The sequence below is a fragment of the Lynx rufus genome, unplaced genomic scaffold (genome assembly GCF_022079265.1).
Source record: "Lynx rufus isolate CCGP_SWC_20201006 ecotype Redwood Valley unplaced genomic scaffold, mLynRuf1.p SCAF_20, whole genome shotgun sequence".
Classification (NCBI taxonomy): domain Eukaryota; kingdom Metazoa; phylum Chordata; class Mammalia; order Carnivora; family Felidae; genus Lynx; species Lynx rufus.
Genome location: NW_025814835.1, coordinates 19,167,253 through 19,182,230, shown reverse-complemented (window position 1 = coordinate 19,182,230; position 14,978 = coordinate 19,167,253). Strand labels below are relative to the sequence as shown.

Sequence of the window (14,978 nt, the reverse complement as noted above, 5' to 3'; positions counted from 1 at the left end):
ATCAAGGAGCTTCTTAATCGAAAACAACAGTCCCAGAATAATATTTGGCCTCATAACATGTTTTCTGTGAAATGTGTTGTGACTAAAATTATTATTATGTAGATTGTTAATTTGTATTATTCATCAGAGTTGGTTTCTGCTGCCTTTTGGCTATTTTCAGTTGTGTCTACCCTAAGTGGGTTAATAGGTTACATTTAAGATTTATCAAAAGATTTTTATTCATACTGAAGGAAGTTTCCAGAAAGGTATTAAAAACCGACTTTGAACATTTATACCTAAGGTGAATGTCTTGAAGAGAGCAAAACTTTTTATAAAGCATAAATTTGATTGTATTTATTACGTTTTATCATTCTTTCTTACTATGGAGCGCTCAATGTGCTGTGGTTCGAGGCCTTCTCAGTGGACAGGCCAGGGAAGTAGGAGTTGGGGATATGCATGCAGAGTTCACACTGATACCTCCAATTCTGGGATAACACCTCAGGGTTTATTTTCCTTTTTTCCTCATATTTTTCATCTCCCTCTCTGATAATTTTCCCCAGGGATTTTTTCTGTCAAGGGTAACAGAAAATGGGGTGGTAGGTGGCATGGAATATAGGGCAAACAAGTTGAGGTTTGTTGTTTTTTTTTTGTAATAGCCTCATTGAGATAAAAATCATACAGTTCACTCTCTTAAAGAAGTTGTGTTATATATATATATACACAATGCAGTATTATTCAGGCATGAAAAAGAATGAAATCCTGCCATTTGGGACGACATGGATGGACCTCAAAGGGCATCATGCCAAGTGAAATAAGTCAGACAGAGAAAGACAAATAACTCTATGATCTCCCTTACATGTTGAATCTGAAAAATACATATATTTTAAAAAATGAAGGTCATAGTGAACAGATTGGTGGTTGCCAGGGGTGGGGGTGGGAGAAGTGGGTGAACTTTTCTTGTTTTTGTTTTTTAGTTTAAATAAATTAAAAAAATAAAGTGTACATTACCACAGTCAATTTTACAAATTTGCATTACCTCAGAAACGCACCCTGTACTCTTTAGCTGTCATTCCTAATACCCCCATTTCCTCCCAAGGCAACCACTGATCTGTTTTTCTGTCTTGTTTTACAATGTGCAATGTACATAAGGACGTTAATTTGATACGATAAATGGTCCCGTGTCCCATATGTAACTCCTCTGTGGGTTTCCCTATTCTGGACATTTCAGATTCTTGGAATAATATGTGTTTTTTTGTGTGTGTGTGACTGGCTTTTTTTACTTAGCATACATAATCTCAGAGTTTACTGTGTTGTAGCATGTATCAATACTTCATATTTTTATTTTATTTTTTTATTTTATTTTATTTACTTTTTTTAAAGAAGTTTTTAATAAGTTTATTTGTTTTGAGAGAGAGAGAGACAGAGGGCAAGCAGGGGAGGGGCAGAGAGAGAGGAAGACACAGAATCTGAAGCAGGCTCCAGGCTCCAAGCTGTCAGCACAGAGCCTGACGTGGGGGCTCAAACCCATGAACTATGATATCATGACCTGAGCCAAAGTCAGATGCACAACTGACTGAGCCACCCAGGTGCCCTATTTTATTTATTTTTTAAATTTATTATTATTGTTTTTATTTATTTATATATTTATTTTTTACTGATTATTTGTTTTTGAGAGAAAGAGAGAGAGAGAGTGCAAGCAGGGGTGGGGCAGAGAGAGAGAGAGAGAGACAGACACACACACACACACACACACACACACACACACACACACACACACTCTGAAGCAGGCTCCAGGCTCTGAGCTGTCAGCACAGAGCCTAATACGGGGCTCGAACTTGCGAACCGTGAGATCATGGCTTGAGCCGAAACTGGACGCTCAACTGACTGAGCCACCCAGGCACCCCTATATTTCACATTTTTAAGTGGTCAAATAATATTCGATTGTATGGGTGTACTAAATTTAACTTACCAGTTGACGGACATTTGGGTTGTTTGCACTTTGGGCCATACTGAATAATGCTGCTGTGAACATCGATGTGTGCGTTTTTGTGTGGCGCCACCTTTTTGTTGTTCTTCAGTACACACCCAGGCACGGAACCACTGGAACTGGAAAAACGATGTGTACACTTAGATGACATGTAAAGGCTGGGTGTACATGTTGGAAAGTAGCTGGAGAGAAGAATTACAGGATGTGATACACCTTCAGGATTGGTAGTAAACTAAATATGAATCAGCAGTGAAGTCGTGAGGAGAAAAAAAATCGTACCACGTTTTACTGGAATGATTACAAGCAATAAGACTTACTTATGAGAGCTTAGAAACAATTCTTTCACTATTTTTTTTTTTTTGCATAGATTTTACTGTAGTGTTATATTTATTTAAGTTCAAGTAAGAGGGAGAAAAGTGACTGGAGGGGGAGTAAGAAATGGGCGTGGTGGGGTAGGGCTAGGAGAGAAGTGCATCTTTTGAAAGACATTAAGGGAATTGGACTATTTACCCAGGGAAAATGAAGGCTAAATAAAAATTGGCTTGGTTATTGTGTCTGATATATGTGGACGATCTTTAGTGTCATACTTTGTAGCAGCTATTTATTTTTGATTTATTTATTTTTTTCCAATATATGAAGTTTTATTGTCAAATTGGTTTCCATACACACCCAGTGCTCATCCCAAATGGTGCCCTCCTCAATACCCATCACCCACCCTCCCCTCCCTCCCGCCCCCCATCAACCCTCAGTTTGTTCTCAGTTTTTAAGAGTCTCTTAAGCTTTGGCTCTCTCCCACTCTAACCTTTTTTTTTTTTTCTTTCCCCTCCCCCATGGGTTTCTGTTAAGTTTCTCAGGATCCACATAAGACACATAAGAGTGAAACCATATGGTATCTGTCTTTCTCTGTATGGCTTATTTCACTTAGCAAAGCACTCTCCAGTTCCATCCATGTTGCTACAAAGGGCCATATTTCATTCTTTCTCATTGCCACGTAGTACTCCATTGTGTATATAAACCACAATTTCTTTATCCATTCATCAGTTGACGGACATTTAGGCTCTTTCCATAATTTGGCTATTGTTGAGAGTGGTGTAACAGCTATTTTATGCTGATGAAGGGCCAATGAGAAGAAATGTAACATGGCTGGGGGAGGCACAGAGTGTCTTTTCTTGAAGTCTTGGTGTCTTCTCTTTTTCTAGGAAGGGGTTCAAAACTGTAGCTAAATTTGTGCCATCCACCTCTTGATCTCCTTTTATCTGTGAAAAAGTGCAGCCTGGTCTAACATGGTGGTAATAAAATGTTCGAGGAAAATTGTAGAAGCAGTTTAGACAACCTAGTGAGTATCTAGACAGATGGTGATCAGAGTAAAGGAGGAAACTTGTTGATGTAGATACTGTCTCTTAAAGCAATATTTGTAAAGCTCCATTACCTATAAAAGTTACAGGATATTTATGAGACTGATTCCTGTCTTCTTAAAGCTTCCATTCTGTTAGGAAAACAGATCTTTTCTGAGAATAGTTATCATCCTCGTTGTTGAAGAAAGAAGTAAAACGTTATGGTTAGAGCTTGGCCTTTGGAGTTGGGCAAACGTGGCTTGAACCTTGGCTGCTCTAGTATCTTGCTGTGTGACTTTGGGCAGTTTACTTGACCATTTTGAGCCTAAGTCTTGCCACATTTAAAATATGGTGTACCACACAAGGTTGAGGATTCTGTGAAGGAATGCATATTAAACAGTTATCACAGTACTTGCACATAATAAGGTTTTATTTAGTGAATGGTAATTATAGTATCTTAGGTAGTAGAAAGAAAAAAAAAGTTCAAGGAGATTTAAAAATAAAGGAATATTGAATGATGGCTAACTACAGAATGAACTAGCCTCAAGGTCTCAGATTAGAATGTGGATCTTACTGTTTACTCTTAGGAATTGATACATCACAGGGGTGCCTGGGTGACTCAGTCCATTAAGCATCCAACTTTGGCATAGGTCATGATCTCACAGTTCATGGGTTCAAGCCCTGCATTGGGGTGTGTGCTGACAGCTTGGAGCTTGGACCCTTCTTCAGATTCTGTGTCTCCCTTTCTCTCTGCCCCTCGCCTGCTTGCACTCTCTCTCTCAAAAATAAACAAACATTAAAAAAAAAATTAAAAAAAAAGAACTGACACATCACATCTTTTATTTCTGGTTATCTTGCCTTGCCACTGATAACGTAATAATTGTCACTTTTGAACTGTGTAGTCTTTGAGGATGGATGGTCTTTATGAATTGTTGAACAGATTATTTTATGATATTTCTTTGTACTGATTATGTGTGAAATGTTAAACTATGATTTAACTTAAATTTTTATGGAAAATGGTGAGGTAAAGGAAAAGTATAAATATACCATGTATTTTTTCCTTTGATTATATGAATACCTATTTTCTCTTGTAGTTTCTTGATGTTAAGACCTTATAGTTGTGATTTGGCATTGATACTAGGCATAGCTGTATTTTTGGATGATTATCTGTTTATGATGATTACTCTTCCTCTGCTTGCCATTTGGTAGTCATTCAGAGCCACTTCTTAAAGCCATCTTTTTTTTTTCTTTAAACTCCAGAAAACGTCTTTTTAATGAATTGAATAAGTTTCTGTTCATTAAAGACACATGTTGATTTATGAAAATATTATCTTAAAACTTTTCTATTTTTTCGCTAGCTTTGTACTTATGAAGTAAAAAATATAGTTTCATTTACACATTTTTGTTTTGTTTTGTTTTGTTTTGTTTTTTGCTTTCATATGACAGTGGGTGACAGAGCCATGTATTCTGGTTTTATTTTACAAATGTTCATTGTCACTATTTAGAAATACAATTGCTTTTTGGTATTTTGACTTGCGTACTGTGAATGTACTGTATTCCTTTTTGGTTCTGGTAGAGTCTTTTTCTAGATTTTTTAGATTTCTAGTTTAAGGGTCAACTATTTTATTCTTTGTGATTCTGTTGTAAATGTGATTACTTTCTTAATTTCTCTTTTCGATGTTTTGTTGTTAGTGTATAGAAATGTAACTGATTTTTGTATGTTTATTTTGTATCTTGCAACTTTACTGGATTTGTTGATTCGTTCTAGCAGTCTTTCAGTGGTATCTTTAGGACAGGTGGGATCACATCATCAGCAAACAGGAAAAATTTTACTTTTTCCTCTCTGATTTGGATGCCTTTTATTTATTTTTTCTTGCCTAACTGCTTTGGATTAACTATGCTGAATAGCAGTAGCAAGAGTGAATATTTTTGTTCCTGATTTTAAAGGAAAAAGCTTTTAGCTTTTCACTGTTGAGTATGATAGCTGTGAGCTTGTCATATATAACTTTTATAAAACAGGTACATTCCTTCTATACCCAATTTGTTGAGAGTCTTTAATTATGAAAGGATATTGAATTTTGTCACAAGCTTTTATTGCCCCACTGAGATGATCATGTGATTTTTATGCTTCATTCAAATATTTTTGTTTATTTTTCTAGATTATGGTGGGAGTAAAGTCCAATTCTAGTTACTTGTTTTGGCTGAAAGTGGAATTTTCCAGCAAAGCCATGTACATTTGAAATAAAGCTATTGGTAAAGTTGATTTTCTTGGGAGAAATTAAATAATTGACCAAGAGCATATTTTTTAGTGGAAGATTACTGAATCTCTGTATGCAGGTGGGGTTGGATGTGTGAGAAAAATTTTGATGTATGGGAAAATGTTCTAGGCCCTTTGTAACTATAAACAATGATTGATTCTTAAAGTAAATAATTAAAATAAAAATTTAGCCTCTGAGGGAAAAAATGCATATTGTATAACTAAGGAAAAAACAGATTAAAATTTTCTCTTAATTATAATTATACAAAAGATAACTAAAATGAATTTTATTTGGAAAATCTCTTCCATTGCCACATATCAGAACTATAGAACAATGTCTGTACTCTTTCTGTGGAATATTTGATTTTGAACAGTTTAGCTTTACTAATAAATTAGGATGTGTTCTTTATAGCATATGCAGATGTTATCAATGTTTGTATGTATTAAATATTTAATTAAAAAATATATTTTGAAATAACCTAAGGCCCTGAAGTTACCTGAAGTAAACGTAACATTCGGTACAAAGTAGATAAATTTGGGAGCTGATTGCCAGGTTAGTTTAGAATAGTGGGTATTAAGCCGTCCTTCCTCTGAGGCACTATGTTGTTACTAAATCATTAGTCTGTGAAGGTCGTTCTTAGTTGCTGATAGTTAATGTTGCTATCAGCATTTGGAAGGGTGCCTGTCCTCTTATTTTTTGAGTTTTGATGGTGTCAATCTAGAGACTCTAAATGTGTTTTCAGGTCAGTGAACATACTGCTTAAAAAATAAGTGGGGTTAAATTACTTTATTTTATATACAAACATTCTTAACCTGATTTTTCAGTTCTCTATAACTTAGTGCTTAAGACTGCCCGCTTGGCTCCTAGCTCTGTCGTTCTCTGTGGGATGCTGGGCAAACAGTGTTACTGGTTACTGGTCGTTCCAGTTTGACTTTAGAACTACCTGGCGGGGTGACTGTTGAGCATTTAATAGGTAGGATTCACTGTTTTGTGGCTTTTAGGTTTTGGTGTTGTGAGCAATTCTTATCAGGTCTGTATTTTATATTTATATTTATATTTAATATTTAACAGGATTCCTAAAAAAAGATTAATTTTTACAAATTTGATACTTGCATCAACATACTTGTGTATTTCTAGGTTAATCCTCGAGCACTGTTGTTTGGTCACACAGCCTCAATCACCTGTTTGTCTAAAGCTTGTGCTTCTACTGACAAACAGTATATTGTGAGCGCGTCTGAAAGTGGGTAAGTATTTTTGTATTCATTTTTTTCTTGATAAGTCTTTATTGCAAATAGTACCGGTGTGTTAGTGAGGAGGGAAGCTTTTTTTTTTCTGGTGAAGTATCTTTTAAATAAATTCTTAGGTTGTCTAAACTTAACAATACTTAAAATATGGTTTTATAATTGTGAATTTTCTTAATGATTTTATAGTACTTTTATTATAATTTATGATTATGTTTTTGCCTTGCTCTTGAGCAATTCAGAATAGCTTACAAGTTAAAGCCTGATCATTGATCTCCGTGGTATCTTTACTGAGTTGGCAGACAACTTTGAGAGTTTTAAAGAACCTGTATGATGGGTAGGCTAAAATAAATTTGGAAGATAAAATCATGCAAAGTTCATATAATGTCACATATGTTAATATACTTATGTAATTATATATGTTCCTGAGTCTTAGCACATAACTTGTTTTTGAAGAGAGAGGCAATTAGATAGTAGTTGTAGGGTTCACAGGCGTTTTTAAAACTTTTTTGGTGCTTAGAAAATTATATACATAATATGTTATTGGAGAGAGTTGGGGACCTGGAATAGAATTATTTAAGAAGCTGTTCCCTCCCCTTCACCCCCCATAATTTATGAATTTGAAAAGAACCTTATGTAACTTGTTTGAAACAAGAAGAGGCAGCTCTAGGTAAAAATAATCCCTTTTGGACAGTTAAAGGGTAATTCACACTAGCATGCATATTCTAAATAAGATTGACCATCCTTTGAAAAATTGTTTCACACCATGTGAGATCTAAGAAAGGGCATCTTGAAGAAAGCCCTAAGGATATTAGCACCATTGCTTTTTATTAATGTTGTTTTTTGTATTTCAAAGATCATGACATATTTCTAATTTTGAATGTTGTATCCTTAGTTTGAAATTTGAGCCTTTTTTTTTCCTTTGGTATGCACTTGATAAAGCTTATGCAATAAATACAGAACCAAAATTGGAATATTACATTTAACTTGCAAAGGTTTGGAATTCAGTTGACTTTAATTTTTGTTTTGTGCTGGGCTAAATTTTCTAGCTATGCTCATAAGCAATGGAAAATTCCGGTGGTTTAAATGAAAGGCTTATTTCTTACTTTTGTCACCTGACCCTCATATGTCATTTGGGGCTCTGCTTTGTTATTATTGTGACTTTGAGGTTGAGGGAGCAGCCATTGTCAGAAGCAGCCACTGTCTGGAATGGAGGCAGATGAGAAAGAGAGATCTTGAGGCCCTCACATCAGTTGTGGCCAGAACTACTCACATGACTTCCCCAACCAAAAGGGAGCCAGGCAGTGGAGCCCTACCATGTGCCCAGAAAGAATGTGGATTTAGGTGGGGGTGGTCAGGTTGGAGGGGAGGTTGGGATGGTGAGTGAGGACCAGAATTTTTCGCGAACAGCAATAATGACTATACGTTACTTTTTCTGACATATATCAGTTTTAGTGGAAGATTTATTTTAAAATACTACGAAGTTGGACAGTGCTTGTAAAAATCAGATTTAAATTTAGCTATTATTTTGTTTTATAGAGAGATGTGTCTTTGGGATGTGAATGATGGCAGATGTATTGAATTTACAAAATTAGCCTGCACACATACAGGCATACAGGTTAGTATCTATTTCTATAACTGTCCAAGTCAACACAACTTATTACAGGTATGCAATTAAATGGTTTTTCCGACATTGAGCCTATATTTTTAAGTGAAAAATGGGTGGAGACAAGGAATAGGACAAGACCACAGTTGGGGTAGTGAAAGTATTCCTCATCAGATGGTATAGTAGGGGTAAGTAGAGGTGACTGATGGGGAAAGGTGGAGGGTAAGCCACTTGTGCCCTTTCTGGCCGTCCTGGTTCCCCCAGTGAGAGCCCCTTTACTAATTGGCTCAGTGCTCTAGATCCTAAATAATGAAATTCTTTCATGCTAAAGCCTTCACAACTCCATTCATGATTGACACAAATCGACCCACTTTACAGATCATATCCTGTTTATTGCTTGTGCAATTGGCCCTTGGGTACATTTTTTGACATTTTTACTCTGTTGAAGAAATGACGATTTCATATGCCTTCCTTACACAAGAATTTACGTAGGAATTTATAGTTTCTGACTTACATTCTTGGTATTCTTTCTTACTCTTTCATAATTGCCAAGTTCTTTGTGCTTCAATTTACTCCTCATTTACCCTGCTGCGTGTTGGGAAAGTCATAAGTCTATAGAAAATGTGATTTGTGTTCTCAGTGGGGCAGGAGAGGGAAGGGAATACTGAGCACATATCGTATAGGAATTTCTCTTATGGTGTTTCATTTAGTCCTCCCAACATCATTCCAAATCAAGTAGGAGTATACTCTCTTACGTGTAAAGAAGCTGAGACCCAGAGTGATTGAATGACTTGCCCCAGTCTCACAGTGAGTCATTCCTGGCCCAGGATCAGAAATCAGGTTTCTCTTTCTGTTCTTTCTGTTACATCATACTGCCTCCTTTAAAACAAGTGAATACCGTGATTTGTTGAGAAAGAAAACTTGTGCCAGCAAAGATTAGAGAAGCAGTGAAATAGGTAGAAAACTACTTAGGGCTGAGGTGGCGGTTTGTGTATTTATAAAGGTCTTTTTTTTGACCGTGATCTGGTGAAGACCTTTTAAAACTTGCTTCTTCAATGCTGTTAGGATGTATACTTTTTATTTAAGGGGCATATATTATTTTTTATGATATGAAGAATCATCAGGGTTTATATAGAGAAAAAGGATAGTAAATGATATACCAGTTAGTGGTTTTATAGATAATTTATTGAAAAATTATATGTAAATGCCTTGAGCTCATTGAATATCAATATTTTGATTATTGTATAATTCCATGATTTAAAAAGTTTTGGTTTACATTTTAGGAAAAATTATCTTTATTCAACATAGTTTTAGTACCTATTATTTATCAGATCCCATATTGGACCCTGTATTTAAATTGGCAGCCATCTATCTCTAAGTAGAAGATGCTCTTTGGCTGATTCACTAGTGTGTGACAATTGATCCCTGTGTGATCTTCACCCTCTCAGGTCCAGAGCAAGTTGTTTGTTCATATAAGCAGAAATGATAAACCTTGATAATATTGGTGCATACTGAAATCATGAGAAATGCCAACTTATTAAATTATCACATAATATTTGGAAAACTTGTTTCTCCATTCAGGATACTTTCTTTGCTAGTATGAAAGTGTCTAGGAAGCTAAATTTTAATGGTCAGAAGATTATTTGGGAGTATAACTTGAAAGCAAAAGGTGGGAAGCATTTCGTCCGGCAAGTCCAATAAAATATCCCCGCCCCCAGGGGAGAGCTCTTCTCCAGTGACTACAGTGCACATGTCTGTCCCGGCTGATGTTAGGTGGATACTGCCACAGTTTGCTTCTCTGCACCCCTCTTTTCCTCCTTGACACCCCGCCCCTTTAATGGGTCAGGAGTACCTGTGGTCACATGATCACATCTGAGTGACTGGCAGTCCTGAGACCTCCAGATTGTGTGTTGTGTTTTTTGGATCAACCTTCTAAGATCTAGGGATACCCTCTGGGGTTGTTTGCATTTAATTAGACCCCCTCTTGGAGTTTTAGTGATGCTGCCTTGTCCTTAGTTAATGTGCTCCACGATCAGTGTTTTTGTGTAAGAAGTTGTAATTCTTCTTATACAGGGTACCCCATAGTTGAGGAAAGATCATATTCCTTCACATGCAGTGTTGAACCTGAGAATAGGACTAATGAGTGTGGGAGCAGACTGGACCCAGGTTTCTCAGTTATTTCCCCAGTGGTGGAGTGGTTATAGCAGTGCCCTTTGTTTTCAGTCTAGCTTGCCCCCGTGTAATTCATATAAGATCCAATCATTTGGGAAGTAATAGTCTGGATATTAGATTTCACCTTCTAGAAATTCTCTAGAAGAATCATTCCACTAAGAGTCACTTTTTTTTTTTTTTTTTTTTTTTAAGCTAAGGGGAGACAGGTCCTTTGATAAGTTGTTGGTCTTGTTTTGATAGTTGTTCTTCCTCTGCTCTTTGGTTGATGGAAACCCATCTTTTCCTTTTGAGTTACTCTTGGAATGAGTAACATGTAGGTCATGATTGTGTTGGTTCTTCTATTTTTCTTCCACAGAGTATAAATGTACATTATGACAATGGTTTACGTGATTGTCTCATGCTCTAGTTTGAAATAAAACACTTGGATTAATCGGAATTCACTGCTGATTATAATATGTTTGAACAGCAATCATCTAATAAATTTTATTTGGTCATAACTAGTAATTATAAGTCTATGCCCACCTATTCCCGTTCACTTAAAATTCATATTTTTGCTTTGCTTTGTGAAGAGATTCCTTTTGCTTTGCTTTGTAAAGCTGATTGTATTGAGGTGTTTTATGAATTCATTCAGTAGTCCTTTTTTAGATGCTATAGGGGGATTAAACACGAAGAATTACGATGAATTCAAAAGGGAGGATTTTAGGAAAAGAATAATTTTTGTCAGATATTTTGAAGTACTAATGTAACCTGATGGATGTATGTGTATACACATATAAGAATATGTGTATATATAAGAAACTTATAATCTGCAGCGCGTAGTCTGTGTCTGGAAATATTACTGGAGAGACTGAGCGCCATGACAAGCTTGATGAGGGCTTGTGAATCAAGTCTCTCAAGTAAAGGAGAATATTTAACACTCTTTTTCCTTTTAGTTCTACCAGTTTTCTGTTGGAAATCAGAAAGAAGGCAGGCTTCTGTGCCATGGCCACTACCCTGAAATCCTCGTTGTGGATGCCACCAGCCTTGAGGTGTTATACTCCTTAGTATCAAAGATCTCTCCAGACTGGATTAGCTCCATGAGTATTATTCGATCCCATCGAACACAAGGTCAGTGTGTGGCGTCCTTTAGGAGCTTCAGTACCCTGACGTGACGGGTGGTTTCCTGTAGAGTTTTGTAATGCATCGTATGTGATACAAACCGTAAGCATAATACATAAACAAGAAGTTTGAGGGAAGGAGAGGGGGCATCAGAGGTTGACAGAGTTGGCGGGGGTGGGGCAGATCATGGAGGACCTTGTGTGCTAGCTAGGGAACTTGGGTTTAGTCCTGTAGATTGGGTTTGGCAGACTTGTACTAGAAAGGACCACATACTAAATATTGTAGGTTTTGCAGGCCATATGATGTGTGTTTCAGTTCTGCCAGTGTAGCACAAAAGCACATAGATAGTACATAAGTGAATGAGCCTGTCTGTGTTCCAATAAAATGTTATTTAACTTAATTTATTCTTTTTTTGAGAGAGAGTATGAGTGGGGGAGAGGGGCACATGGAGAGAGAGAATCTTAAGCAGGCTCTATCCCATTGCCCTGGAATCATGACCTGAGCCGAAATCAAGAGTCGGACACACCCAACTGATTGAGCCACCCAGGCGCTCCCAAGAAAACATTATTTACAAAAACAGCCAGTGGGCTAGATTTGATCCATGAGCTGTAGCTTTTTGGCCCTGGCAGTCGATGTTGGGCGGTGTCTGATGATAATACTTGAAGGGACTTCTGTTTTAGACATCACTTTGGTGCCATTGTTGAGAATGGTTTAGGTGGGAGATGGTTTTAGTACCCCCAGGTGACTGGTGCAGATCTGAAGTGCAGCAGTGACTGTGGACATAGAATGGATGGGTTTGCAGCACTTCCCAAGGCTCGTTAAAGAGTGTTGATTCTGAAGGGTGTTAATAGGTATTAGTGAAAAAGGAGGGTTCAGGTCAAATATATTAGGGAGATGTTCAGTGAAATAAAATTGAACAGACTTCTTTAATGTGGGAATTTCTCATGTAGAGGCTTTTTTTTTTTTTTTAATGCTTATTTATTTATTTTGAGAGAGAATGTGTAAGTAGGGGAGGGGCAGAGAGAAAGGGAGAGAATCCTAAGCAGGCTGCACACTGCCAGCAAAGAACCTGATGCAGGGGCGTGATCTCCCAAACCGTGAGGTCATGACCTGAGCTGAAATCAAGAGTTGGATGCTTACCTGGCTGAGCCAGTCATATGCCCCTCAAGTAGAGGCTTTTTAATGCCTATTGGAGAATTACTGCTTTATTTCTGAACACAGCAGTGAAAAGTATTTTTTTAACCTTCACCTTCTTCATTTTCCGGGCAATAGGGAGCTCCTTGTTAGTGCATTCCCCTTAATCTTAGTTATAATCAACATTTTCTTTGAAAAAAGGACTATATTTGGGGTGCCTGGGTGGCTCAGTCGGTGAAGCAGCTGACTTTGCCTCAGGTCACGTTCTCACGGCTTGTGAGTTTGAGCCCCCTCATCTGGCTCTCTGCTGTCAGCGTAAAGCTTGGTTCAGATCCTCTGTCACCCCCTCTCTCTGCCCCTTCCCGGCTTGTGCTTGCCCTCTCTCAAAAACAAATAAACATTAAAAAAATTAAAGAAGCAGTTTGCACGTTTGTTTTAAATTTTTGCACTATTTCCACATGAGGTACACATGTACTTGGCTGTGGTCTGAACAGGATAGGATGTAACTTTGATGAAAGCTTTGGTGCTGCGCATGCACAGTAAATGTTACTATCATAATGTTGCAGCATATGTAATTTTTAATCTGCATTTGCCATAGTATTCTAGTCTGTGGATATTTGAGCATTTTCGATATGCTAGGATGTTCCACTTTTACTATGGATTGACGGGCTTGTGAACAGTTGTTAGAGCATCTCTGTACAGTGTCAGGACATGTAATCACTGTGTTCCAGGGCCTTGCCTTGCCTACAGAACAGTCTAATATGATGAAGTTTTTATTTAAAGACAGCAAATGGTTCTTTTTAATAAAAGTAATAACTCCTCTCGATTAATATGCTGAATGCTTATATCTGGGGTGTGTCTTAATTTTCATAACAACCCATTAAGCTAGATACTGTTGTTATTCATTTGTATTTGCTTACAGATAAGCGTCTCAGATACACAACCTAACCTTACACCTTAACGGCTGGAAATAAATAAAACCCCAAACCAGCAAATAAAACCCCAAACCAGCAGAAGACAGGAAATAAGATTAGAGCAGAAATCAATGCTATCGAAACCAAAAAAAAAACAGTAGATCAATGAAACCAGAAGCTGGTTCTTTGAAAGAATTAACAAAATTGATAAACCACTAGCCAGCTTGATGAAAAAGAGAAAGGAAAGGACCCAAATAAATAAAATCAAGAATGAAAGAGGAGAGATCACAATCAACACAGTAGAAATAAAAACAATAATAAAAACAATAATAAGAGAATATTATGAGCAATTATATGCCAATAAAATGGGCAATCTGGAAGAAATGGACAAATTCCTAGAAACATATACACTACCAAAACTGAAACAGGAAGAAATAAAGAATTTGAACAGACCCATAACCAGTAAGGAAATCGAATTAGTAATCAAAAATCTCCCAAAAAACAAGAGTCCAGTGCCAGATGGCTTTCCAGGGGAATTCTACCAAACATTTAAGGAGGACTTAGCACCTATTCTCTTGAAGCTGTTCCAAAAAATAGAAATGAAAGGAAAACTTCCAAACTCTTTCTATGAAGCCAGCATTACCTTGATTCCAAAACCAGACAGAGACCCTACTGAAAAGAACTATAGACCAATTTCCCTGATGAACACGGATGCAAAAAACCTCAACAAGATATTAGCCAACCGGATCTAACAATACATTAAAAAAATTATTCACCACGACCAAGTGGGATTTATACCTTGTCTGCAGGGCTGGTTCAATATCCGCAAAACAATCAATGTGATTCATCACATCAATAAAAGAAAGGACAAGAACCACACGATCCTCTCAATAGATGCAGAGAAAGAATTTGACAAAATACAGCATCCTTTCTTGATAAAAACCCTCAAGAAGCAGGGATAGAAGGTTCATACCTCAAGATCATAAAAGCCATCTACGAAAGACCCAACGCTAATGTCATCCTCAATGAGGAAAAACTGAGAGTTTTCCCCCTAAGGTCAGGAACAAGACAGGGATGTCCACTCTCACCACTGTTACTCAACACAGTATCAGAAGTCTTAGCCTCTGCAATCAGACAACACAAAGGATTAAAAGGCATCCGAATTGTCCAGGAGGAGGCCAAACTTTCACTCTTTGCAGAGGACATGTATTTGCTTACAGATAAACAGACTGAATTTAAGACAGATTAGTTAAAT

The 14,978-nt window shown here is 37.1% G+C and overlaps 1 protein-coding gene across 1 annotated transcript in view; it reads left to right on the top strand.

Annotated features, from left to right (window-relative positions):
* Positions 1-14,978, top strand: part of WDR7 (WD repeat domain 7) — a 357,963-nt gene that overhangs the window by 24,324 nt on the left and 318,661 nt on the right. Inside the window, exons 4-6 of the mRNA XM_047086392.1 lie at positions 6,696-6,802; positions 8,339-8,417; positions 11,510-11,684. Of these exons, the coding sequence (XP_046942348.1) occupies positions 6,696-6,802; positions 8,339-8,417; positions 11,510-11,684 (361 nt within the window). The remainder of the gene's footprint in view (positions 1-6,695; positions 6,803-8,338; positions 8,418-11,509; positions 11,685-14,978) is intronic.